Below are 27,030 nucleotides of genomic sequence, written 5' to 3' on the forward strand. Positions count from 1 at the left end.
AGATCAATCTTGACACAAATAGATACACTTCCAGAAGGTCTCCCCCTTTTTTTCCTAACTGCATTCTTATGGAAAATAGTATAACCAATACTATGAATGGGGTCTGTGCACCAACTCTCCTGAAAGAGACAAATATCATGAGTCTCTATAAGCCGACACCAGTCATCATCAGCTAATTTATTACTAAGCACAGCAACATTCCAGGATAATATTGGCATCTGATTCTCTTTTTTTCCAGATCTTCCAGCGTTTAATTGGCCTGCCACATCAGAACAATGTGATAGCCCCCCCCACCTTGGAACCTACAACAATGTTGACAGGAACATTAACTTGATTAACCGTGAATGCCCCCGTTAAAACTGCATCAGCAAACACCAGGGGCATGTTCTTCCATATCTAATCAGCCTTTCCTCTGGTGGGCTTTTTGGGACAGGGGGCCAGTGCTCCTGCTATCCATGACCAGTCTTTACAGTCTGTCTTGGCCTATTTAGCCCCTACAGTTGGAAACTTGATTATCTTGCTGTTCTTACTCACAGTAATAAGCAGGTTCTCAGGGGATACTCGGTTAATAATGGATAGGTCACCCTTCACCACCCCCTCAGGTGGTCTATGGATTTGGTGGTGCTCCAATCCAGGAGGACTTGCTATTTTTAACCTTAAAAACTTTAACATTTTATATATGTGGTTCTACTAATTGGGTTTTGATGGTTTTGGTGTCAAATAATTAATCCAAATGCAAATTGGTTTAGGATGTTTCTTGTGTTGTGTTTTCACTGTATTACTGTTTGTGTGTTTACACATTACCTCTAATTTTAGCCTGGCTGCTATTTTTTGTGCCAAGTTACACAGGGTTAAGCACAGGTTAATTTAGTGACTTTTTGTGGTTCACCCTGAAAGGGACTGAGGCTGTTGCCTGACTTGGACTCACACCCCAGTCAACCAACAACACAATTTCTCACAGATGTCAACACACTCCTTGCAGCAGTTCATGCTCCTTTACAAATTATCTCACAATCACTCACACAACCTAGATGCAAAATAAGCAAGCAAAATTCAACAATGACTTTGTCTGCTCCACTAAAGGATCGGGTAATCAATCACTTCCGGAGTGGTACGGAGCTACACTTACTGACTTGCTTTCACAATTACACTCAGAATGAAACTCGATCAGCGTATCTCACTTGGATTGATACAGGTCTTCCCTGTGCACTTGAGATTCACTTATACCAACCTCTCACACTCACACAAATCACTGTCAATGACGTCTCACAATCAGCACCGCTTACACAGCAAATAAAACAACAACAACCAAGTGCTTTCTACACTTGTATGGTATCCCGGGATCTCAGGTTGTGACAGACCAGTTAGCCAACTCAACCTATTAGCATAAGTGCCACATTCACACAACAACTTCAAAATCTCCGCAAAGCACTTCACAATCACCTCACTTCACTGCACTCCTAAGCCAAAGCAAAGTGAAGAAAAGCGCAACCCCGATAATACTCCCACATTCGCTGCAAAGGAACGACACTGGAACTCTGTCAATCCTCTGAACAATTATGGGGTCAGAATTTCATATGGGGCACTGCAATTCCCTATAGCTATCTCCCTATTATCATTTCCCCCCGTGGGTGGATTCATAACTCTGCTACTAGAATTGATATAGCATTTTCTGTATGCTCTATTTTTAGGTCGACAAATCTTGGCAACCTAGCAGGGGTTAAGGATCCGTAAACATGACATCAATCAGCATTTAATTTACAGTATGACCAATTTGGCAACACAATGAAACCCAAACAGTACCTATCAAGACCAAGATGTAAAGATATAAAATCACCATAGGGTGACCAAACAGCGAAATAAATTTATACAGATTAGCATAAAGCAAACTAAACATTCAATGACCACAATACAGAATAACAACAGAATAATCTGGTGTTCAGACAAAAAGCGCTGGCCCAATTTTTTACACACTAGTGCAAATTAAAGTCATCTAGTCAAATACACTAAGGACAACAGGAATCTCCTAATAGGACCGAAAGAATGAGTATGTCCCAAACTATAGGATATGAGGGCAAAGGGGAAAAAGCAAATAGAGAACAAAAATATTCTGGAAAAAGGGCAAAAAGAAGCTAAGTAAGGAAGGCAAAAAGTAAGTAAAAAGGGAAGGTGTCAGCATTTCCGAAGCTCGGTCTAGAGTCTTTTCAATGGGTCAGTGTAAAGAAATGGCTCCCTGTTGCAGTTACCCCCCACTTTTTGCCTGATACGGATGCTGACTTGACTGAGAAGTGTGCTGGGACCCTGCTAACCAGGCCCCAGCACCAGTGTTCTTTCACCTAAAATGTACCATTGTCTCCACAATTGGCACAACCCTGGCACCCAGGTAAGTCCCTTGTAACTGGTACCCAGGGCCCTGATGCCAGGGAAGGTCTCTAAGGGCTGCAGCATGTCTTATGCCACCCTAGGGACCCCTCACTCAGCACAGACACACTGCTTGCCAGCTTGTGTGTGCTAGTGGGGAGAAAATGACTAAGTCGACATGGCACTCCCCTCACGGTGCCATGCCAACCTCACACTGCCTGTGGCATAGGTAAGTCACCCCTCTAGCAGGCCTTACAGCCCTAAGGCAGGGTGCACTATACCACAGGTGAGGGCATAGGTGCATGAGCACTATGCCCCTACAGTGTCTAAGCAAAACCTTAGACATTGTAAGTGCAGGGTAGCCATAAGAGTATTTGGTCTGGGAGTCTGTCAAAAACGAACTCCACAGCTCCACAATGGCTACACTGAATACTGGGAAGTTTGGTATCAAACTTCTCAGAATAATAAACCCACACTGATGCCAGTGTTGGATTTATAAAAAAATGCACACAGAGGGCATCTTAGAGGTACCCCCTGTATTTTACCCAATTGTTCAGTGCAGGACTGACTGGTATGTGCCAGCCTGCTGCTGAGAGATGAGTTTCTGACCCCATGTGGTGAGGGCCTTTGTGCTCTCTGGGGACAGAAACAAAAGCCTGCTCTGGGTGGAGGTGCTTCACACCTTCCCCCTGCAGGAACTCTAACACCTAGCAGTGAGCCTCAAAGGCTCAGGCTTTGTGTTACAATGCCCCAGGGCATTCCAGCTAGTGGAGATGCCCGCCCCCTGGACACAGCCCCCACTTTTGGCGGCAAGTCCAGGAGAGATAATGAGAAAAACAAGGAGGAGTCACTGGCCAGTCAGGACAGCCCCTAAGGTGTCCTGAGCTGAGGTGACTCTGACTTTTAGAAATCCTCCATCTTGCAGATGGAGGATTCCCCCAATAGGGATAGGAATGTGACCCCCTCCCCTTGGGAGGAGGCACAAAGAGGGTGTACCCACCCTCAGGGCTAGTAGCCATTGGCTACTAACCCCCCCAGACCTAAACACGCCCTTAAATTTAGTATTTAAGGGCTCCCCAGAACCTAGGAACTCAGATTCCTGCAACCTAAGAAGAAGAGGACTGCTAAGCTGAAAAACCCTGCAGAGAAGACGGAGACACCAACTGCTTTGGCCCCAGCTACACCGGCCTGTCTACCCACTTCTAAAGACACTGCTCCAGCGACGCTTTCCCCAGGGACCAGCGACCTCTGAATCCTCAGAGGACTGCCCTGCTCTAGAAGGACCAAGAAACTCCAGAGGACAGCGGCTCTGTTCACCCAAGACTGCAACTTTGTTTCAAAGGAGCAACTTCAAGACAACTGCGTTTCCCGCCGGAAGCGTGAGACTTGCTACTCTGCACCTGACGCCCCCGGCTCGACTGGTGGAGAAACAACACTTCAGGGAGGACTCCCCGGCGACTACGAGACTGTGAGTAGCCAGAGTTGCCCCCCCTGAGCCCCCACAGCGACGCCTGCAGAGGGAATCCCGAGGCTCCCCCTGACCGCGACTGCCTGCTTCCCAGATCCCGACGCCTGGTAAAGACTCTGCACCGCAGCCCCCCGGACCTGAAAGATCGGAACTCCAGTGCAGGAGTGACCCCCAGGAGGCCCTCTCCCTTGCCCAGGTGGTGGCTACCCCGAGGAGCCCCCCCCCCTTGCCTGCATCGCTGAAGAGACCCCTTGGTCTCCCATTGATTTCCATTGGAAACCCGATGTGTGTTTGCACACTGCACCCGGCCGCCCCGTGCTGCTGAGGGTGTACTTTCTGTGCTAACTTGTGTCCCCCCCGGTGCCCTACAAAACCCCCCTGGTCTGCCCTCCGAAGACGCGGGTACTTACCTGCTGGCAGACTGGAACCGGGGCACCCCCTTCTCCATTGAAACCTATGTGTTTTGGGCACCACTTTGAACTCTGCACCTGACTGGCCCTGAGCTGCTGGTGTGGTAACTTTGGGGTTGCTCTGAACCCCCACCGGTGGGCTACCTTGGACCCAAACTTGAACCCCGTAGGTGGTTTACTTACCTGCAAAAACTAACTAACTCTTACTCCCCCTAGGAACTGTTGAAAATTGCACTGTGTCTAGTTTTAAAATAGCTATATGTGACTTATGTAAAAACTGTATATGCTATTTTGCTAATTCAAAGCTCCTAAAGTACCTACCTGCAATACCTTTCATTTGAAGTATTACATGTAAATCTTGAACCTGTGGTTCTTAAAATAAACTAAGAAAAGATATTTTTCTATACAAAAACCTATTGGCCTGGAATTGTCTCTGAGTGTGTGTTCCTCATTTATTGCCTGTGTGTGTACAACAAATGCTTAACACTACTCCTTTGATAAGCCTACTGCTCTACCACACTACCACAAAATAGAGCATTAGTATTATCTCTTTTTGCCACTATCTTACCTCTAAGGGGAACCCTTGGACTCTGTGCATACTATTCCTTACTTTGAAATAGTGCATACAGAGCCAACTTCCTACACCACCAATCCAGAGTACTTCAAGCCCAAACATCAACAACACGTGGAAAAATATGGGAAGATATTGAGTTATTCAATAAACAAGAAGACTGAGGTTATGGCCTTGTCATGCAAAAGTCTGAATTTTCATCTAAATAACCAGATCAGGTATCTAGGTGTCTTAATACTGCACAATTTGGGCGATCTCCTGACAAGAATCTGGATAAAGCAAGGAAATTGATGGACTGCTAAAGAGATGGGGAAATTTACAGTTGGGCATCTACAGGAGAGTAAATATTATAAAGATCATGGTCCTCCTGAAAGTTACTTTTTGTATAACAGTACACCATTGCGGATCCCAGAGAAACAGATTAAGAATCTGCAAGTTAGGATAACCAGTTTTATCTGGGCATCCAAAGGGGCAAGGGTTTAATGGGAAAAAATAAGGAGGGAAATAGCACAGGATGGCCTGTCACTACCAGATTTCCAAACATACTGTTATGTCTTTCAGTTTAAAAAATGTTTGCATCCTACCTAGGTCCCCAGAAGATTTGCAGTAGAGTGTCATGTACAAGGCCATGTTAGCAGACTTGGGCTCAAATACGTTTTTGTACAAGTTTGGAGTCCCAAAAGTTTTCAAACGTGTCAGATGAAAAGTTCTCCAAATAACTTTCAAAGTATTGTTATATGAGAGGAAAGTACTGGAGATCCATTACTATACAGACATGGCACCTATTTGTGACTTTCCTGGAACCCCGGATTGGCTAAGAGATAAACTTAACTATTCAATGCAGAAGGTAAAATTCAGCACACGGGGTGATTTTAAAGATCCTAGAGATGGGGAAATCCTGATTCTCTACTACAAATTATCTCTACATACAAATGGGTAAGTTTCAAAATTCAAGTACTTGCATCTGTGTTTCTGGTGGGCCGCAAAGGGATTAGGTATGGTGGGTTACTGGGAACACAAAGGCGTCCTTCAAGAAAGGAAGTCAATCATGAAGGAAGTATCCCTTTGGTATTGGGACATGGTGGCGACAGAAGACAAGAACAGTGTGGAGCCCTAACGGATATGGGAGAAGGACTTGCTAGAGCTTGTGAATCAAGACTTATGGCACGTATTTCTTAACTTACTCTACAGTACAGTAAAACCTGCATCTTTAAAATGAAGCCACCTCTTTATCCTTTTCAATGCTCTACTGGACACCGTCAGCTTTGCCAAATTTGCTCCAGAGATTCCACGATGCAGGGGATTTAGCACAGTAGGGACAGATGGCAAACATATGCTTGTGGAGTGTCCAGGGCTGACCATCTTCTAAAATGAGGTGAGCAGTGTCTTGCACGAAAGAAGTCTTGCATGCTGAAATCACGGTAAGCCACCCATTAATGCTTTCCGGGACTGATGTACCATTGAGAGTTGCCCAAAGAGAAAACAACAATTACTGTTCTTCTTGATTTTGATGGAAAGAAGAGAAATGTGTAAGAAATGGATGTCATCCGAGCCCCTGGCGGAGCAGGGCTGTATAGTTTCAACCAGATATGCTAGCAAACTTGACTTGGCTTATAAGAACAGAGAGACTGGAGACATGTGCCCACTCCATCCCATATCCTGACATGATAAAATAGTCCAATCCGCAGCTTCTATGTTGCTGAGTTCTCTTTTAGGTTCTGTTAAGAACTCCACATTCAGCAAGACATGCAGTCAGTGCTCTTGGAAAGAGTTTCTACGTCCAAGTGGAATATTAAATCTGACGGTGGAATGAGGACAAAAAACAATCTAGGCGTTCCCTTGGTCAGGATGGGATCAGAGTAAAGCTTGGATTATATATAATTCTATAGCGGCAAGGATCCAACATTGGTAAATCATTCTTTGACATCTTCAATAGCCAGAAGAAAGTATTAGCTCTGTGGGTGGCTTGCTCATCCTTTGTGACCTGCAAATCTAACAGTATGTACAGATTTTTAACATTGTCAGCTAATTGGGGGGGTGATGTCATAATGGGAGGTCAAGGAGGAGAGGAAAGGGCTTGCATTGTTTTTTTGTATGATTAGAAGTTCTGTCTTGGATGGATCGAGTTTAAAACATTTGTGTTCATCCAGTGACGGATGATGGTAAAAGTCTGACTGAAGCATGGCTGATCTAGGTGGAGGGATTTACCCTGGGGACAGAGGCTGAAGGTAAGTGGAGTGTATTGGCGTACATGTAGCACAACACCCCATGTTACCCAACATGCTGGCTAAGGGGGCCATGTGAATGTTAAAGATTAGGGTGGAGAGTGCTAACATACAAGTGTCTGTGGCTTCAAGACAAATGGAGGAAAAGCTACTGCTTCAGTCAGGCCAACCAGGAAGGACCTATTGAATGTTCAGGTGGTCACAGCCAATATATTCTAGATGGTTCAGTAGAATCTGTTGATCAGTAGTGTGAAAAGCATCAGATAAGTCCAAAAGGACTAATGCCGCTTATTTGCCCATGTCAACTTTAAAATGTATATCATCGAAGAAAGAAAGTGCTGCCATCTCCGTGCTATGACCTCTTCAAAATCCCATTTGTAGGAGATGCAAGAAATTATTTTCCTCAACAAATTCCTGAGGTTAGCAAGACAGAAGTTTCTTCATTACTTTAGCCAAAAAAAGGGAGGAGCGAGATGGGTTGGAAGTTTTTAGGGTCACGGGATTGAGTGTAGGTGTTTTTAGCAATAGTTTCAGCCTTCCAGTACATTAGCACAGAATCTTGATTGATTTAGCAATTAAGGAGGAACATAATCTTGTGAATACAAAAGGGAGGGATGTTCTTCATTATCACTGGAAGGGGAAAAATCAGTCTGGGATCTTAATGATCTGGCCTGGGCAATGGGTGGCTTTGGTAACTATAATGTTATGAGATACAGCGCTTAGCTGTCTGATGGCTAAAGAGTTGTGTTAGATAGGCATCTAGTTGATGGTTTTCAGTATGCTGGCAGCTTTGAGCAGCTCTGCAAGTCCCTTAGTGGTATTTTGTTTGCTATTAGACTACTTAGCCGGTTACTGCATTGGTTTGTCCAATGTAAGATATTTTGTTTAAATGTCTATGGTCCTTAGCAGGCAAGCTTGGCGAGGTTGAGAAGAGAAATGGTGAGGTGATCTGCAGGGATGGACTTAGTTACGATTATCCCATACGTGATTGTTACTGAGAGATGTAAAAAACCTACCATAATATACAGCTAGTAGCTAAACTGCAGTGGTGGACTACATAATGTTTACTATTGGACTTGCTTTTCTTGACGTGGTTAGAGGTGCATCAACCTCCCTGGGTCATGTAGCAATCGGCTGGTATTTTTCCATTGCCAATAGGTGATGAGTTCTGTGTTTGTGATGCACAAGTGTAGGTGGTGGTTACCCATCATCCATGTATTTATGGCATGAAGGCAGTTGTCAAGTGTGAGTTATATAGGTCTTCTGGGCCATCCATTTTTAGAACGATTTGAGTGTCATCTACATTGTTGTAGTAGGTGAGGTGAATTATTTAATCATGCCTGGTAAGGGCGTTAGGCAGATGTTGAATAATAGATTAGCTATGCTGGACCCTGAGGGTCACCACGGTGTTGGGTGTGAGGAGCTGATGTGTGGTAGTTATACTATGCACTGTCTCTGAGGTAAGAAGCAATGCACTTTAGAACGTTTTCACATATTCTGAGGTAATAAAGCCTTTATAGGAGTGTGTGGGGTGGACAGTGCCAAATGAGCTGATAGGTCCAAAAGCAATAGGGTTACAACTCTGTTCCTGCCCTCTGTGAGGTTTAGGTCATTTCAAATAGATATGATTGTTGACTCTGTGAATCTGCCTGGTCTGAAGCTTAATAGTTGGTCAGACATGAAGTAATTTTCTCACACTGCTGTTTTAAACATTTTTCCTAGGAAAGGGTCATTTGATATTGGTCTGAAGTTTGCTGAGTCAAATGGGTTGAGGTTTTTCTTTTTGAGGAGTGGTATAATGTAGGAGGTTTACCGCGTGGATGTGAATGAACCTAATGTCCAGGAACTTGCTGATGCTGTTTAATCTTCTAGATGCCTCTCCAAACTATGGGGGTCATTCTGACCCTGGCGGTCTTGGACCGCCAGGGCCACGAATGACGGAAGGACCGCCAACCGGCTGGCGGTGCTTCAATCCCCATTCCGACCGCGGCGGTAAAGCCACAGTCGGATTGCCGGGGCCGGCGGTCATCCGCTGTTTTTGCCCCGGCTGGGAGAATCCGCCAGGGCAGCGCTGCAAGCAGCGCTGCCCTGGGGATTCTGACCCAGTACTGCCAGCCTGTTTCTGGCAGTTTTCACCGCCAGGAAGAGGCTGGCAGTAACGGGTGTCATGGGGCCCCTGGGGGCCCCTGCACTGCCCATGCCACTGGCATGGGCAGTGCAGGGGCCCCCTAACAGGGCCCCGGCCTGCTTTTCACTGTCTGCATGGCAGACAGTGAAAAGCGCGACGGGTGCAACTGCACCCGTCGCACCGCTGCAACACCGCCGGCTCCATTCGGAGCCGGCTCCTGTGTTGCGGCCTCATTCCCGCTGGGCCGGCGGGCGCTAACTTGGTAGCCGCCCGCCAGAGTTGGAATCACCCCCTATATCTTTAAAGCTTTTTGGAGGTGCCAGGTCTGAAGATGATCCTGATGATTTGCTTTTGATGATACCGCTGAGGACATTTTGTCTGAAAGGGTATTGAAAATATTTTGTGGTGGAAGACTGCTTTTGTCTTTTTCTTTGGCGGTTAGGTCATGTGTTTGGGTTATCTGTGTTCTCCTGAAGGTCATTTCCCATCTTTTCAAATCCATGGAGATTTTGTCACAGAGGGCGTGGAGTGGAGTTCCTTAGAAGGGCTTTAGTTATGCGTTAGGAATATTGTTATATTTTTTGGATCGGGTGGCTCTCCTATGGGCTCTGTCATACTGGTCTAGTGTGAGTTTGTCTTTATCATCTCTAGATTTTCTCTACTTGTATTGTAGTATGTTGTGTTGCCATTCTTTTGATCTGGTGTTTTTTTTATTATGGGTAACTCTGAATGTGATCTTTACTCAAGTCTGTTTGTCCAATGCAATGGATATCCATTTGTCGAAGAACAGCTGCTTCAACATTTTTGATCTACACTCAGAAACCACACCAGACTTCCCCTCCATTAGAGAAGTGTGGCTCAGCAAAGATGCAGCATCCATATCCCACTCGCATTTGGCATCATTAACAAAAATTGTACTGATAAAATTAAAGGAGGCATGTCCCTCATTCATAAAAATAACACACATCAAAAACTTAACCATGTGAATACTAAGATGACACTCCAACTCTAACTTATTTCTTCCTCTTAATACATAGTCCACACCTCCGCAATGCAAATTTTAATGATGTCTTACTAAATACAGAGACCAACACCCATCTGAATCACCCCAGCCTATACAATCTAAGAGATCTTAACATATGACAAGAAGAATCTAACTACAACCGGAGACATCACAACCAACCTTGAGTCCTTCAATCTCTAGCAACACATGCTATAAACCATCACTTTCTGAGGAATATCGGCGGATGATGGAAGGACTAGAAATTAACAGACTACATCAGCGAATACCTTGAAAGGATCTCTGCTCATATTGAAACATTTTTACTGTGGACCTGCCTGTGTTGTGGTCGAATTCTGACCAAGACTTTTCTCATCCGCTTTGAGGTCAGAGAGCAAGGCACAGAACCAGTTTCTGTATTCTTTACACTGGCATGCAGAGGAGGTATCCTATCTAAATACCCAATTGTGAGTGCGAAAGAGAGCTGATCAATGAGCCTTTCTCCACCTTAGACCTCGGAATAGTGGATTTTGAGATTGTTTATATCATCATTTAGTAAAACTTGGGAGGGTAGAGGCTGTGAAATGGCTGAGAGCCCTCTTCTGCACCAGTGAAAATATTATGATCTATCCCGTGGTTTCTACTACTTCTTGGAAATTGAAAAACCACTGAATTTCGAACAAACAAGCAGTGAAAGAATCTGCTGTCACTTGTGAGAGATGGAGACCTCTTTCCGACTCTGTTGTATCCAAACGCTGAAACTGTCTTTCTAATGATCAGGGAATTTGTCCACAGAGAGTGCCCCTTGGTAATCAAGACAGTAAGTGATTCTCAAATGTTGACTAAATACCATCCTGCAGCCTCCTTGAAAGTCTTACAGCTTTAAGAGTAATGAGGACAAAGATATTCTGCACTTGGACACCTTCTACTAATATTATAATTTACCACTTTGTGTACAAGATCAACATTTAAAAATGTTATTGGGAATTACATCAAGGAGGATTCATGAATGCATGTATGCAAGCTGCATAAATCAACAATGTCAGGGAGACTGACAACTAGGAAAATATTTCACATTATGTGTCCATAACGTTTTTACAATTTATACAGCCACATTATGGATATGGTGGTGCTATTTACCGGTCTATAATGTATGCAAGCTATGTGTAAGTGATACACTCAGAAGTTCAATTTGATGTGTAAGGTGTTCGATACCAGAGGTGCATCAGTGAAATGGCCAGGGACATGAAATGAAACTAAGTTAACAATCTTGTTAAAGACAATGATAAATCACAGGTGTCTTCACAACAGTCATCGGAGACCTGAATTGAAACAGGCATGTTTGGTGCAGATAGTACACTAATCTGTACAGGTTTTGCAAGCTGCAGTGTGGGAAGTGGTGACACGCATGTTATGTAATATATTGTGGAGGACAGATATTTTGCCAAACATTAAACCGTATGGTACTTATTGCATAGATGAAGCACATCCAGTGATAGGAAAATTGAATTAAATTGCTATTTTGTGATTATCTTGCTGTTGCAACGGAAAACTACAACATGCATAACTTAATCATGGATCTTATTTTAATGTCTATGAATTTCCAATAGTAAATTATGCACATGACAATTGTGTGTGCTGTAAATTACAGATGTTTTTATTCAAAATACCCAAAAATGTGTTTGTCTAGTTCTAGTTTTCATTTACGTAGCTTCCACCAATTTCTAGATGCCTCAAAGCTCTCAGGAGAGAAAAGAAAGTAGAAATGGAAAAGGGTAGTCAATCATTTGGATTGGGTTCAGCTATGTTCTGCCCCTTAGGTCAGAGAAATGACTGTTACATCATTAAGACTGTATTATGCACAGGTTATTTATTAAAGGAATGCACATGCACTAATGTTTCTTGTAGCTATGCTAAACTGAACCTTGCTTAGTCTAATATCAGATTAATTGTGGAACAGAAATGTTTTCAGTTGCCTCCTGAGCTGCATAGATTCCAGATTCTTTCTGAAGCCACCGAGATAGCCTGGTCACAAAACGTGACAGTTCTGGTTCTAAGGGCGCTGAAAAGATATAGGTTGTTAGATCTCACACTACAGGAGGATTTATGACATTCACATTTGGTGGCCATAAAAATCAGAAAATGGTTGAAAAACAACTTGGTGAAAGGTAACCATTGATTTTAAGAAGGAGGCATTTGTTGCTATTTAGGTACTTTACAGATAAAACTAGCAGCTGCATTTCGAATCAGTTGAAGCATTTTTAATGGTTTTTGGGTGGTCAACAGCACTAAGGCATTCACGTCATCCAAACGGGTGTGAATGACAGCATAAATGACCGTAATGTGGTGACTGCTGTCAAGGAATGAAAGAATGTTTCCAAATCTTTTGAGCTGAGAAAAGCAAATACTAGAAATCTTTGATACAAGTAAGATTGCCACAATGGTAGATACATAAATTATAGACAGTAGTAGAAAGAGTAGAGCAGAGGTCCATCTCAGAGGACCAGAGAAGTGAATCAGAAGCTGCAAGCCAGCTTGTACCACCCACAGGTCGGTCTTGGATAGATTCAGCTTCAGAAAGTTCTTAGATGTCCACTATGTGTGAATTGAAACAAGTTGGAGAAGCCTTGAAGAAGACAGACTCCAGGTGCTCATGCCAGGGACACGTAAGTTGATAAATGAAGATCAGCATTAGGCATTCTCACAAACGTAAATTACATGCACCATGTAAACTATATGTAGATCTCTATAAGATGTGGGTTATCATATAGCACTGTACGAGGTCAATCATATGATGCATACAAGCATTATTTAAAAATAAAATGTACTTACAGGGATACGGAAAGCGAAACCATGGTGCACTTGACATTATTTCACCACGTGCATCTGTTCTTGCCTTATAGCCAGAAGCATTGGGGTCACTCGGAAATACATTAGTAAGTGTCAAAATGTAGCAAAGAAGCCAGACCACCATGATGGCCATTATGATCTGTTAATAATATGGGAACCGTTAGTTACAAAGCACACCAACAATATTAAACAATGAGAATTCATTTAGAATTGTGAGTGAAATTCTTTACCGGAAACATTTTGAAAATTTGTATCCTAAAGAGTTTGAATCCAGTGCCACATTTATAGCCAGGCAAGATTAAGTTCACATTTCGCAAATACTGGGCAAAGAGAATGATCAAAACTAATGACCTGAAACACATAACACAAAAGATCTGTTAGGCATGTTTATAAAATGATTTCAAATGATTTCCAATTTCAAGTATGACTTTTTTTCATATATATTCAGTTCTGAAATAACCAAATATTTCTACCTGAATGTTACGCAGATCATCTGCAGCATGTGTATATATATATATATATATATATATACACACACACACACATCTATATAAATCTAGATATAGCTATGTCTATATCTATCTTTCTCTCTCTCTCTCTATATATATATATATACGTTTAAATATATGTGTCTTATCCAGGTGACTGGTTGACACCTGTTCGGTATAAGTCAATAAGGACGCTCAATGAAGGACCACACGCCAATTATAAATACAATTTAGCTTTACTAGAATTTCAGGTAAATGTATGCATTTAGCACATTAACAATAGTAGAATAAGAATAGCAACGAAAAGCATCTATTTATATACAAGTACACTACAAAGAGCATCTATGCATATATATAAGCAAAGAGTTAATTGACAGATATAAGCTTTGATTAACTGTATACCAAAATGCATCACACTACGATGTTCAGGAAGCACAATATAAATGAGTTGAATACTTCAGATAAGCTTTGATTTACTGCACACCGAAATTCATGTTTCAGTTACTGCAGCAGGCGCACACTACGATGTTTAGAAAGCAAAATATAAACAAGATGAATACTTCAGATTATAAACACCCTTGCAAGCATAAATAATCAATCATAATAATAGATCAGAGAAACAAAGGCCTTTCATCCCTGTGTGGAACTTAACTTAGTCCACGAAATGCTGGGAAGCCCTCTACCGCCTGCTTGGACCTCTCTCTCCCTCAAGCATCACGGTCAGCAAAACAGGGAGGCAGCGCTGGGCCATGGCAGCTTTCACAACTCCATCTGCGAGCTTCGAATCCCTCACCCACACTTCAGTGCTTAAATAACTCGAAGCTTGGATTCTATCTCTTTCTGGCATTTTCTAGCTATGTTATCAGCACTTGACTGCTCTTCCCTTCTCCAGCCTTTGTTTTCATTCCATCTTCTCCCTGTACTCTCGTTCTCAAGGTTGAGACAGAGTCTTCTGCACAAACAAGCTTGAAAATAATATCATGAATGTTTCCACGTTGTTCGGGGGGTTTCAGCAGGCATCACACTCATCTACACTGCTTAAGCTAATTAACCCTTCGCGTCACAATGTCTTCCGCACCTTTCCCTATACTGATCAATATGTTTGTGTATATATACACACACATAGAAATATATATATATATATTTATATGTATATATTACCTACTGGCGGTCACCAGTAGGTAGTTGTAGATAGGACCATGTTTCCATAGAAAAATAGTTTTTTACCTGCCTATATCTTTTTGTTCTGTTTGACTAATCTTCACTAAATTTTCCCCAAAAAGTGCCACGGTCCGAGGACAGCCAAACTCGTAATGAGGCACTATGTTTCACTCAGTGGCACTGTTATTTTTATATTTATCGATGTTGCATTCCTTTTTGACGGTGTGGCTGCATACAGCTGTTCAGTCAAGCTGATTTATTAACACCAGCTATACCATAATCAAAGCCATTGGAATTATGTGGAAACGGAGTATCAACTTATGTGGCAGGGTTTTATTTATTTTTCAGTATAAGGTAACATGAACCAGACGCACTGAAGCATCAGAGCGTTTTACATCATAAAGTGAAGTATGCATAAAAGACATAAACGAGAAATAAAGTTAAAAGAAGGAGGTTCTGGCCATCTCGGTAGCCTAGTATCGTAAACCCCTTAGGGAGGAGAACAAGCAATATAATAAACAACATTCAACTACACCAAATAATTTTGTAGCATCATCTCTGTGAAATTCCCACCTCAGAAACTCTATTGATTCTCCCAAATCTCAGTATCTCTTGAAGGCCAATTGCATCCTGTCACAGCTGAAAGTGTCGTTTGAAGATTGGAACTTTTAATTCTTTAGAAACTTTATGGCAAAAATGCACAATTTTGCATCGGCTAAAGGCACATAATAAGAATAAAGGCAAACTGTGCAGCACATTCTGTGGCTTACTGCCACATTGTTAGCATTACATTTTAGCAAAATGTGAAATGATCTGAATAGCAAAAAAGTAAAAGGCCTTCTTTAAAAAAAAAAATATATACACATTTTATTCACTCTGTCCTTTCTATTTCCCAGACTAAAAATGACTGTCTAAAATATACATCAGTGCTCTAAAAAAATATTGCACATGTATAGAATTTGTGTTATAAAAGGTGTGCCCCATCTATTCAGGGTATCCCCATTATGTTCTAAAACTTGTTCACATTTTGAGGCTCTGAAATAAGGTAAGCTGATTTTTAAACAAGCATTGGCACAGCCAATAGGTCTCGCCTTTGGGCCCTTATAAGCGTTTAGCCATGCAGCACATTATCAGACTACTCATATATCAGACTACCCATTGTGTCACAAAACCTAAAATAATCAAATGAGAAAGGTCTGCTAATCATTACCTACTTTCCGGAAAAAGCCTGAAGCCCATAATGAGGTTGTGGCACACTTGAAAACACAGTGGTAGCTGCTAGTCTCCTGTAAAATCAAAGAAAATCCACCAAGCAAGGAAAGGGTGCAGAACCACAGGCTGTTACTAGGTGTCCCTATGGTAATCCAAAGGGACCTCTATTAGCCACATAAGGTAATGCACCCTTAATGCAGCTTCTAAAGGATTTGTATGTCCCCTCTTTTCTTTTCAGCTTGGTTTGAGAAGATCCAAGCATGGAGTAGCATGTGGCCATCAGATAGGCATACTATACTCCACCAAAGGTGCCTGAGTATTGGCTTTTTCATATTACTATAGTTGAACAATTACATGAAACAAGCTTAGATGTTTAACTGGTTATATATGACTAATTGGAAAACCATCAGCCTTTTCAAAACCCAGTAGTAAAGTTCATCCATTAATACCTATTCAATCCACAACAGGTCTCACAGTGAAAATATCTACACTTTGAAGGTGGTTAGCAGCACATAATTGAGAGCATACCCTGGCACCAAAGCTGCACTCACTGACAGAGCCCAATAAATGGTGGCTACTGCTGAATCTTTAGTACATCACTGAGCAAAGAGAACGATGGACTGGAATGCACTCATGGATGCACTGCACTAGAACCACCCTTTGCCAACGGAGAAAAAGGGGAATCTATGATGTTTTTTTTTTGTACAGTTCTCATAAAAGACCTGCTTCTGGTAGCTGTGGGGGTTGTTTATTGTGGTTTAGTCTAACTGGTAGTCGTCTGCAAAGAACATTTTGTGGCAGCATACACTTAAATGTGTGCACTGAAAGATAAAAAAATGAGTGAGGTATGAAATACATATATAATTCCACTCCAAAATAAAATAGAAATTCCACTCATAAGCTATCTTTATTTTCTACTTTTTCTAAATGAGGACTTATTATCATTAGACATCTAGCCACCCACTAGCCAGTTTTTAGATATAGATGTGTACGTTGATCATAGACACTTTGGTCCTGCACTCAGAAATTGTGTTCTGATACATTTTCCTTGTGTACACCAATACCATAACCCAGTTTTTCCCAAACTGTGCGCCGCGGCACCCCGTTGCGCTGTCAGAACTCGCCTGCGGCGCCGCAGACACCTTGGGAACATTGGAAATGCTATCACTGTGTGAAAGCAAGATTAGCAGTGTAAACAAATCAAACTTGATGTGTTTTACAATTTACATCGTACCATTGCAAAACCCTAACATGTTTGATTTTTTTCACTGCGATTCTTTCTCTTCCATACTACTGCATGGCTCCATTCTAAAGACGTGTTGCGTTTAGGACGGAGCTGTGATGTAGCATGAAAAAGAAAGCATCACTTTGCAAATAAATAAAACTTGTTAGGGTTTTGCAATGTTACGTTACAAAATGCAAAACCCATCAGGTTTGATGTGTTTCCACTTTGAGTCTTTCTCTTTCTTACTACTGTACAGCTAACAAAGCCACACAGTAGTATGAAAGAGAAAGGCTTGAAGTGTAAACAAATCAAACTTGATGGGTTTTACAATTTACATCGTAACATTGCAAAAACCACCAAGTTTGATTTACTTGCACTGCTATTCTTTCTCTTTCATACTACTGCACGGATCCATTCTAAAACCATGTTATGTTTAGAATGGAGCCATACGGTGGTTAGCATGAAAAAGAAAGATTTACAGTGCAAATAAATCAAACTTTTAGGTTTGTGGAATGTTCTGTTGTAAATTGTAAAACTCATCAAGTCAGTGTTTAATTTGTAAATATAAACATGCCAGTGCTGAAAGCTCTCCTCTGAAATATGGGGCTGGTACAATTAAATTTGCAAGCACAGAATACTGAGGCAGTGTAATCCTAAAGCCATCTTGGGCCTCTTTAATCCATTTACAGCCTCCCCCTGCCCCTTCAGCTCACTTTTGCAGCTTTCTGATTTCTCCCAATGTGGAGCTCTTCCCTCCTTCCCTTCCTTCGTCTTTTCCATATGGGTCTTTTGATCGTAGTAAATGATCAATGCAGAAAACTAAGTGTTGGTGCACTCCACCGGAAACCACGGTCTCAAATTAAGCACTGCTTCCACTGCGAGTATTTTTCTTTCATACTACTGTACAGCTAACAAAGCTGCACGGTAGTATGAAAGAGAAAGATTTGCTGTGGAAACCAACCAAACATTATGGATTTTACAATTTACATCGTAACACTGCAAAAACGTAACAATTTTGATTTATTTGCATTGCGATTCTTTCTCTTTCATACAACTATAATGCTCCATTCTAAAGACGTTACATTTAGTACAAAGCTGTAAGATAGTATGAAAAATCAAGAATCACAGTGCAAATAAATTAAGCTTGTTAGGTTTTTGTAATGTGCATTTGTGGTCCTGAGTAACCCATGTGGGAATGCCATGTGAGGGAGTTATGGAAGACACACCTGTCGCAGAAGCCCTTTATCAGCTTTATCCCAATTATTTTCAAGAAGAAGAATGGAAGTGCTCCAGAGGCCTGGCTTACATCCCCTCACCAGTAAAAAAAAATGACATAACTGGGAGCCACGGCCAATGGCCAATAAGTCAAAGGAGCCGCAGGCCGAAACGTTTGGAAACCACTGCGGTAACCACTGTATTTTATTTGCAAGCCTTGCATCCAAACAGGAGCTGCTCTGGTTGGGCCGTTCACTTGAGAGAAAAACGTGATGAGTGGAAGCATTTCTACAATTTTTCCACTTAGGGCAAAGAGCTGCCAAGCCCTACTCTTGGAGATGGAGCAGCGAACATCTGAAATCAGTCTGGCTAACTCACAATGCTGCCCACACATTTTGCCTCAACAACTGAAAACAATTTAGCAGTCTAAAGCAGGTTTCTTATGACTCAAAACCACTCGGTTGCAAGTGTGCAATAAACGGTAGCAGACAGGCAAGAGAATTTAAGCCGAAGGCACATTTGTTGACTCCGAACTGAAGAGCAGTCCTTATCCATATGTACAAACTAGACTCCTGTAAAATAAAAGAATATCCACCAAGCAAGGAAAGAGTGCAGTACCATAGGCTGTTACTAGGTGGCCCTATTGAGTTCTAAAGGGACCTATTTTAGCTACATAGGGTACTGCATCCTTAATGCATACTTCTAAAGGATGTTTTTGTCCACTCTTTTCTGTTGAATGCAATATCACAGACGTAGCGAGAACTGAACTCACCCATTATTTGTAGCTCTCACACATATTTACAGGCACTCACATGCAAATTTCGATGTATGCTTTCAATGTAAACACAAGCACATATAACCTTAGTGCATAGTGGAAGGTGAGAGAAACCAATGTGCTGAGGCTGCACTGCATAGTGCATAGTCACGTTCTTCAGCAAATCATAAAAAAGTAAATTGTTCTCAGTGAAGTGCGTTGTTGTCGAGGTGCTCGGGAAGTGCCTAATCATGTTCTTCATGGGACCTGAAGAACAAACAGCTTAAAAGCACAAATCATGAAAAGTCAATTGTACTCCAGGAAGTGCATTGTTGTCATGGCTTGAACAGACACCCAAAATAAAAAATAGTGCAAACAAAGTATCATAAATAACATGAAGAATAGGAGCACATGCAACTGGGCCAATCCTCATGGGAGATTACAAAAGTAGAAAATGAGGGCATTCTATGCATGTTAACCAAATGAAAGTAGGCATTTACAACCAAAAAAAAGCTAAATGAAAAAGATGAGCGGTACTTGAAGCACATATGTAGATTACAGCATGTCTCACAGAGACCGAGCACGTACACTGCCTAGGTGAGACCTAACAAAAAATAGGAACATTCCACAAGCATAGAAGCAGGACTCAAACGCATCAACGGAAGGCCACAGAATCACCTAATTGATAGTGCTCACCAACATTAAAAAACAAACAATGGGTCACTGAGTTGTAATTAAATGCAACTTCTACCACATCATAATTTGGCAAGGGCAGCAAACTTATCTTATGCTAGAAGGTATAAAAACGTGTTTTTCTCTGTGTTCAATCGACCATTTTAGAAAACCCTACTTTAGAAGCACCGCTTCCCACTAGGAAAGGCTCGGCAAAACAGTAAAATACAGTTACTATTTATGAAGTATTTATCTCACTACCAGGGACTTTAGGAATTATTACATGAAACCTTAAAAAGAGGCGCAGCGTTCTTGGGGCACGTCTAAAGCCAGTGTCCTCTTAAATAAAAAAACACTACTGCTCTAAGAATATGAATTTACCTGAATGGTGTCACAAACCATTTCTTGTAAAAGGATGTTGCAGAATGTTTCAATTCTATTTAGACATTAATGGTACTCTTTCCTCCTTTGGTAAATTAATTTAAAATGCTTACACTGCTTTATATGCCTGAATCCAAAGCTGAGAGGTGGCTAGTTAAGCATCATGTGCAGTGCCCCCCATGTGCAGCACCTCTAAAAACGTTTATGGCCTGATTTATATCTTGTCGGTATGTATACTCCATTGCAACAGTGACGGAGTTTACATACTGCCAAGATAATGGTCTGCCCGCCCGATTTAGATGTGGGCGGACCATAGGTGTAAACACTTGGCTGAGACTACACTGTCTCCACCATGATTAAACCCCTCCAATGGCCCTGCGGAGTAAGGGACTTGGGAGGAAGACACGGAAATTTCTCCACCTGATTTACATGGGCAGAATTACAGGTCAGTTTTCACTGCCTGTCATATCCAGCAAAACCCTGGGGGTAAGGGGTAGTGAAAACTGCTAAACGCTCCCCTCGCCATGAGAAAGGACTCCCATAGCGAGGGGATTATTTTCTTTTTCAATTTTCAAAATGAAAATCCCATTTTGTGATTTGTTTTTTGAAAAAAAAAAAAAAAAAAGCATTGATAGGAACCACCGGATTTGTCGCCTGGCAGAAGAATGGGTCGTCAAACAGGATTTACCTCTGGCCCTACATCTGTTTCATTTGAGCTACTAACAATATTTCTTTATTTCTTTTACAAAAGTTACAAATGATGAAGCAGTTTTGAATATGTGTCAAGGGTGGCAGATAAATGCGGAGTGATCGCCTAGAAAGTTCCAGTGAAGAAAAATATACAGTGAAAGAAAAGAGCTGGAAATATCCGACATAGGCCAGCACCTATATTTTGTGTGCAGCTTAAACTTTCACTGAATCTGAAAGAATGTGCCCAGTACTCCCCATATGCACCTAACCACAGTGCACAACCTTTGACAAACTCTGCAGTGGCAGGGAGTCTGAAGGTATTTCCTTGTACAGATTGTTAAATACTTTTATAGGAACTTGTTCTACTCTGTCGAATACAAACTAGTATATGCTTTTATGTATCTGGAAAGCTAACATTAATAGAAGATCTTTAGGGAAATTATTTTAATGATTTGCTGGTCATACATAAACTATATAAAATGTAGATACTTTTTCTCAGTAAAGCTTAGCGTTTTTTTTAAATATAAACATGTACATTCATATTATCATCCTCGCATAAATATAAATCAAACTTATCAAATAGCTTGTAACGTGTACACAGTGACTTAGGGGCTGATTTACATATTGGCAGATGGGTTACTCCGTCACAACAGTGACGGATATCCTGTCCGCCGAAATCTAAACCCCATTTTATTATCCTAGTGATGCTGCAATCATGTTATGTCAACCACCCGGTTCAAAACCTTTGGAAAGATTGAGTTTAGGTTTAATGTGTAGACTTTCCATTCTATGTGAATGTATTTTAAAGCCGCAGGGCCATGACTTACAGTATTGAAATGCCCCAGTGAGAGCCAGCTCTCTCCCCCGCTGCTTGGAAGACAGACAGTCCAATGAGGGAGATGGTTGGGGTGACCGTCAGAGGCCCAATGTAACTAAGCAGAGCTCCCGGCAGCCCCACAAACCCAATGATCACTTCCACAATGCTAGACACGATGATCGCGCCTTGAATCTGAAATAAAAGAGGAAAGAACAGTGCTAGTAAATGAAATTTAATGTACAGGATTAAGCATCTTAACACATCATAGAACATAAACATTTATCCCATTCTGTGCCAATTCATTTCTAGAGGGTAAGAATGAGTGGAAAAGGACTGACTGTGATTTGTCCTTGTGGGATACACTATAAATTCAGCTAACTTTTAACTTTAGGTTATAAATTTGACTCTTACTTTGCAACATTTTAGTGTTCCAGGCTTATGCAGTGTATATGTAAGTGTGTGTATATGTGAGAGTGAGCATTGATGTGTGTGCATTTCGGTTTGACTGATATAAATAGCTGCACACGAGAGAATTGGGCTGGAAATTCGAAACACATCCTGACTCTTTCTGGCATAATGGTGTCCTAAGTTTGACTCAGTGGGCTACATGGTAATTCTCCCAAGCATAATTGTAGCCAACCCTTCAAAAAGTGGCACACTTGGGAACAATTGTTTCTCCCTCTGGCTGAACGATGCCTCAACTTTGACCTAGTGGGCGTTCTTGGTTGCAACTTGGTTCTACCTGGTTTAATGGGGCCCAACCTTGACATAGTGTTGTTAGTTTTCTGAATAACAAATCATTTGTTAGTTCTCTTGCTCTTGGCACTTTATTCAGACTAGGGCCTGCATTTGTGAATGTGGAGTGTTTTAGTGGATCATCTATGTTTGGTGGTCCTCAGGGGGCTTCAGGTCTTTCTGATCCATGTCCTAGCTGCCTGATGCACGTTCAGTTTAGATGGGCCGCTTCTGTTTAGTCTGTGTTGTACTCTTGTACTGGCTATGTGCAGCTGAAACAAGTACCTGTACTATTCTGACTCTACAAATTTTTCATTCCTTTGGCAAAGGAGCCTGATGAAGGACTAGCATCTACTCATGTTGACTGGTGCTAGAGTTTCTTAAGTTAGGTTGTAATGTACGTCTACTTGATCTTGTGAGATACTAAGTGATTGTTGCTATCCCAGTGTGATTGGATCTAATCCCCTATCTCTAGTTCCCATGTTTCTCTGTACTCAGTTTATCATTTATCAAAGTGCCTAATAATCATGTAGGGGATCCCTAAATCTTTCATAAAATTTGTCATAGATATATTCTGCAGTTTTATTTCTTGAATTTGGTGGTATAAAGTATAGAAATAAAATCATTGTCTGTGGAGAAGAGGTGTTAAAGAATTCCACTTTCAGGGCTGGACAGGCCTTTTATTTCACCGCAGGCCACTAGTGATCTTGTGTGGTGGTGTATGGATGGATGCGGTTTGCATGGGTGTATAAGAGATGGAAACAGCATTCTGCTGCTCTGCTATGTTGTTTTTAAAAGTATAAGGTCAATTGGCTAGTGGTGTGCTTGGGTTTTGTGATATTGCAGTTAGAGTATGGAGTGAGAGGTAAGATGAACATATTGATTACGGTATAACGGCATTGTGTCATGGTTAGAAGTACAGAAAGTATGAAGATTGACAGGATTAGTTTGATAGCTGTAATGTGGACAATGAAAGGTTAGCCTTAAGTGTGTGGGAGTAAGTGGTTGGTGATTTGTAGAAAAAGTATCGTATGTAGCTCACTCAAGAGGTATGGTATGTTGCTGAGAAGGAAAAGAAGCAGAGTGAAAAGGTGCGTGGGAAGCGGGAGATAACGGTGGGCAAAGAGAATACTGTGATCTTATGGGAGAAGAGAAATGTGTAGATAGAGAAATTAGCATGGGTGGCTCGCAATGGAGGCTGCGGGGCACATCCTCCATAATTTCTCCCTTAATTGTACTGTTCTTAATTTTTATAACATCTAATTAAGAATAATACAAATAAAAATAAAGCTTTTTGCCTTTCTCCCTCAAATTCTGACGTTGACGGCAGCACAAAATTGTTTGCTTCCATGTTCATATGTGCTCAATGATCATATGCAGATTGCTCCGTCTGCCATCAATTAGCATTTACTGGGCTCACGCTCTCACAGCCCTGAAGTCTGTGAGGCCATCAGCTCAGCAAAGCTATTGCATCTGGAACTGATTTCCACCCCCTGACAGTGTGAAGTTAAAGTAACCTCCCGTGCGGTACAGGCTAAAGCCCTGTCGCATCAGGGGGCGACATGTCTGTCAGGGTCAGCGACCCCAACCATTCACAACTCGTTACATGGCGGGTTGGGGTCAGTAAGCCTCTTTGACCAAACCCACCATGTGACGACTTGGGAAAGGGCGGGCTTAGTGAAAAAGATCGGAAGCTACCAGAAGCTGATATTTAAAATACGGTGCATCCACAGTAATTTTGAAGGCTCCAGATCTTAACCTCCTGCGTAAAGTATGTATCAGCTTTCTATCTGTGCAATGACACGCAGGGGGACTGTCTGCTGAGCGCGCATCTTGTGCTTCTTATACATTGCCTTGCCTTACCCCTTGCCTTCTATTTTTATTCCCCCTTCAATTGCACATGTTGCACATGGTAGTACAGTGTGCTCGAGGGTTTGCCGAGAACAAGTCTGGCCACAGGCGGGAAGTTGCCATTCCTGACTGGGAGCGCAATCGGCCTTATGTAGGCTCAGTAAATCACTTTAAATTGTTTGCAATGTGGACAAGCATTTGCAATGGGTCTCGCATTTGCTCGAGTTAGAGCTTTTAGCGTTGCACACTCCTAACCGGACTTTTCTTGCCACACAAATAGAAAGAAAAAAAAGGAGCGCGATTGCGATATGTAAAACCAAGCATGATCGCGCTTAAATTGAAAACCAAAAAAACAAGCACGATCGCTTTGCAAAACCCAGCGCAATCGCGCTGCTTGGAAAATAAGAAGATAAAGTTGTGCAGAAACCAGCCTGAAAACATGGAGCCTTGTAAGTTTTCAGTAGTTGGCAGGTGTGCTTGAAGAGGGCTAAACACCGATAAAGCCATGACATATACATGCCTTTCACTAATGAAAGCAAGCGGATTTTAAAAGGCAAGCCCACAAACCAATGAAAGTGACAGGCATGACATGGGCGTGGTTACAAGCCCAAAGAGAGATTACAACAGGGACGGAGTGCTTGTGCTGCTCGATCCTAAAAATGACTCACAAGACTGCTGCCAATGCTAAACATTAATTATATTGGAACCGGTTATAGCAAACTCAAAACAATCCGGAGGAAACAGAAAATGTGTGCATAAAGCAGGCAGAATGAATAAAACGGTTCGCTAGTCTGCTGTGGCCTTCGTGTAAGCTGAAAGATTTACATTTCTGAGTAGACATGCGTGCGGTATACAAATGGCATGTGGACAAGGTGACTTACTGTGGGGAAGCGGGTACGCCACACTGGCGAGAAATTGAATTATGTATAAATAAAGAGAAAAAACCCTGCTGCAGGTGGCTTTGTTAAGTTTTGGAAACTACTTCAGCAGAATCTTGGTAATGGTATAATATAAATAAATGAGGTTGACTGGACTGTTGGAAGCGAAACTGTAACTGTTGCCCTGTGCTGTGGGATGAACTTTACTGAAGGGCATTCTAGAGGCTAAAAACTTTAAATGGAGAATGCACACACATCTTCATAACTAGCTATAATTTATATGTTTTGTCTGACATTTGCAGCTGATAAAACATTTCGATAAAACTGCAGTTTGCTTTCTGGGACCTGTATTTCACTTTTAACATCAAAGCTCAAATACCTTACCATGTATGTACGGTTGGCTAAACATGGATCGGTATCGTTACACATGACTAAGCTAGTAGACATCTTTATCACAAGGTGCATTGCTCCACTGAGTTGTTCTTGCATATATTTCAGCCAAGCACTCAAACGGTAAACAATATACACTTTGTTCATATCAGGTCATTCTGCTCATCATTTGGAGGCACATGTATAACTTAAAATCAATCACTACTTAAATAAGCAACTACTACACAACACTGTATCAGCTAGCAATCAGTCACTGAAAGAGGATGTGTGACATTGGACGTTAGGCTGAAAATCCCTGGATTCCCATGCACACATGATGTTCACAGCTCCTCCTGTATGCAGAGACAGTCAATGCTTTGTGAAGGAAATCCACAAAAGCAGATTAGAGAAATAGCGCCAGATGCAAACATTGGGTTGCACGAGTATTAACTACTATGTTTGCTGATGCATTTGGAAGTACAGAATGGTTCACAGTACCCATGAGCTTTAAGCACAGACGAATAGAAACTGCTTGATGGACTGATTAGGTGGTCCAGGTGTCATTTTTGTTAGTACGTGTGTGTTACATAGTGCACAGCTTTACCTATGCCACTTCTGCGAGAGAGCATTGTGTGGAGAAACACTCTTCATGGCACAGAAGTACAGAACTGTCATTTAAACCTGTGGCGTTTTAAGCAATTTCTTTATCAAAATGTGCTGTAAAATGCAGTTTTACCCTCTATTTTTCATAGTTGCTTTGCTTGCTGAAAGTCAGGAATGATTTTGACGCCTACCACTTTCAGATTTCACCAGCTGCCACTGGAAATTAGGTGGGGGTATGCTTGGTAGAAAATGTGAAGGTAATTGCAATGTGTGGTCTTTAGAAGCCTGTATTATTGCGCGGTGCATTGTCATGTGATGCGATGATGTGGATGAGGCCTGGACGGTGGATGTGGATCCAGGATAGACTAGGGGGAAGTGCTGGCTGTGAGTTTCAGGAGGGACAGAAGCTTGAGGAAGCACTTTGCTATTTAGAGCAGGAGAGAAGATGCCTGATCAGGATCAAGGACGGGACTGTAAGGGACTGAAAGGGAAAAGGAGAAAGCAGAAAGAGTGTTACGGACACGAGGTGGCCATTCTTGAAAGAATTACGCCTCTTCCTGGCATAGTCCTATGCAGGGCAGCTTTGTGGCTGTCCCTGGTGGAATGGTGGATCTGCTTTGATACAGTGGGTGTACTTCGAATCCTTCTACCTATTCAAAAAGTAATGGGAGGTCTATCCTTGATCTAGTGGCCATTCCTGGCAATACTTTGTGTCTCTCTAACATAATGGTGGCCAAATCCCGACATTGAGGGCATAGGTGACAGCATTAAGCCTGTCTCAGGTACAGCAGTGGTGAAAATTCCTGCCATTAGGTGGACCCGCTGGGTGCTCATAAATGGGCATGAAAAGCAGAACCTGACCGTGTGTAACCGGGATTGGGGACAAGCTGTTTGGGGACCAAAATTGAATATCTGTCATATCAACAACGTCTTATGGGGTGAACTGAACAAACCTATCCAAAATGA

At 41.9% G+C, this 27,030-nt stretch overlaps 1 protein-coding gene across 5 annotated transcripts in view; it reads right to left on the minus strand.

Annotated features, from left to right (window-relative positions):
* The window catches only part of SLC23A1 (solute carrier family 23 member 1), a 381,822-nt gene that overhangs the window by 69,408 nt on the left and 285,384 nt on the right, over nt 1-27,030 (minus strand). For all 5 annotated transcript variants that reach the window (XM_069199322.1, XM_069199324.1, XM_069199323.1 and 2 more), the window contains 3 exons: nt 21,639-21,820; nt 13,244-13,364; nt 12,996-13,152 (listed from right to left, as the gene is read on the minus strand). In XM_069199322.1, coding sequence (XP_069055423.1) covers nt 12,996-13,152; nt 13,244-13,364; nt 21,639-21,820 — 460 coding nt within the window. The remainder of the gene's footprint in view (nt 1-12,995; nt 13,153-13,243; nt 13,365-21,638; nt 21,821-27,030) is intronic.

The sequence above is a fragment of the Pleurodeles waltl genome, chromosome 7 (assembly GCF_031143425.1).
Source record: "Pleurodeles waltl isolate 20211129_DDA chromosome 7, aPleWal1.hap1.20221129, whole genome shotgun sequence".
Lineage (NCBI taxonomy): Eukaryota > Metazoa > Chordata > Amphibia > Caudata > Salamandridae > Pleurodeles > Pleurodeles waltl.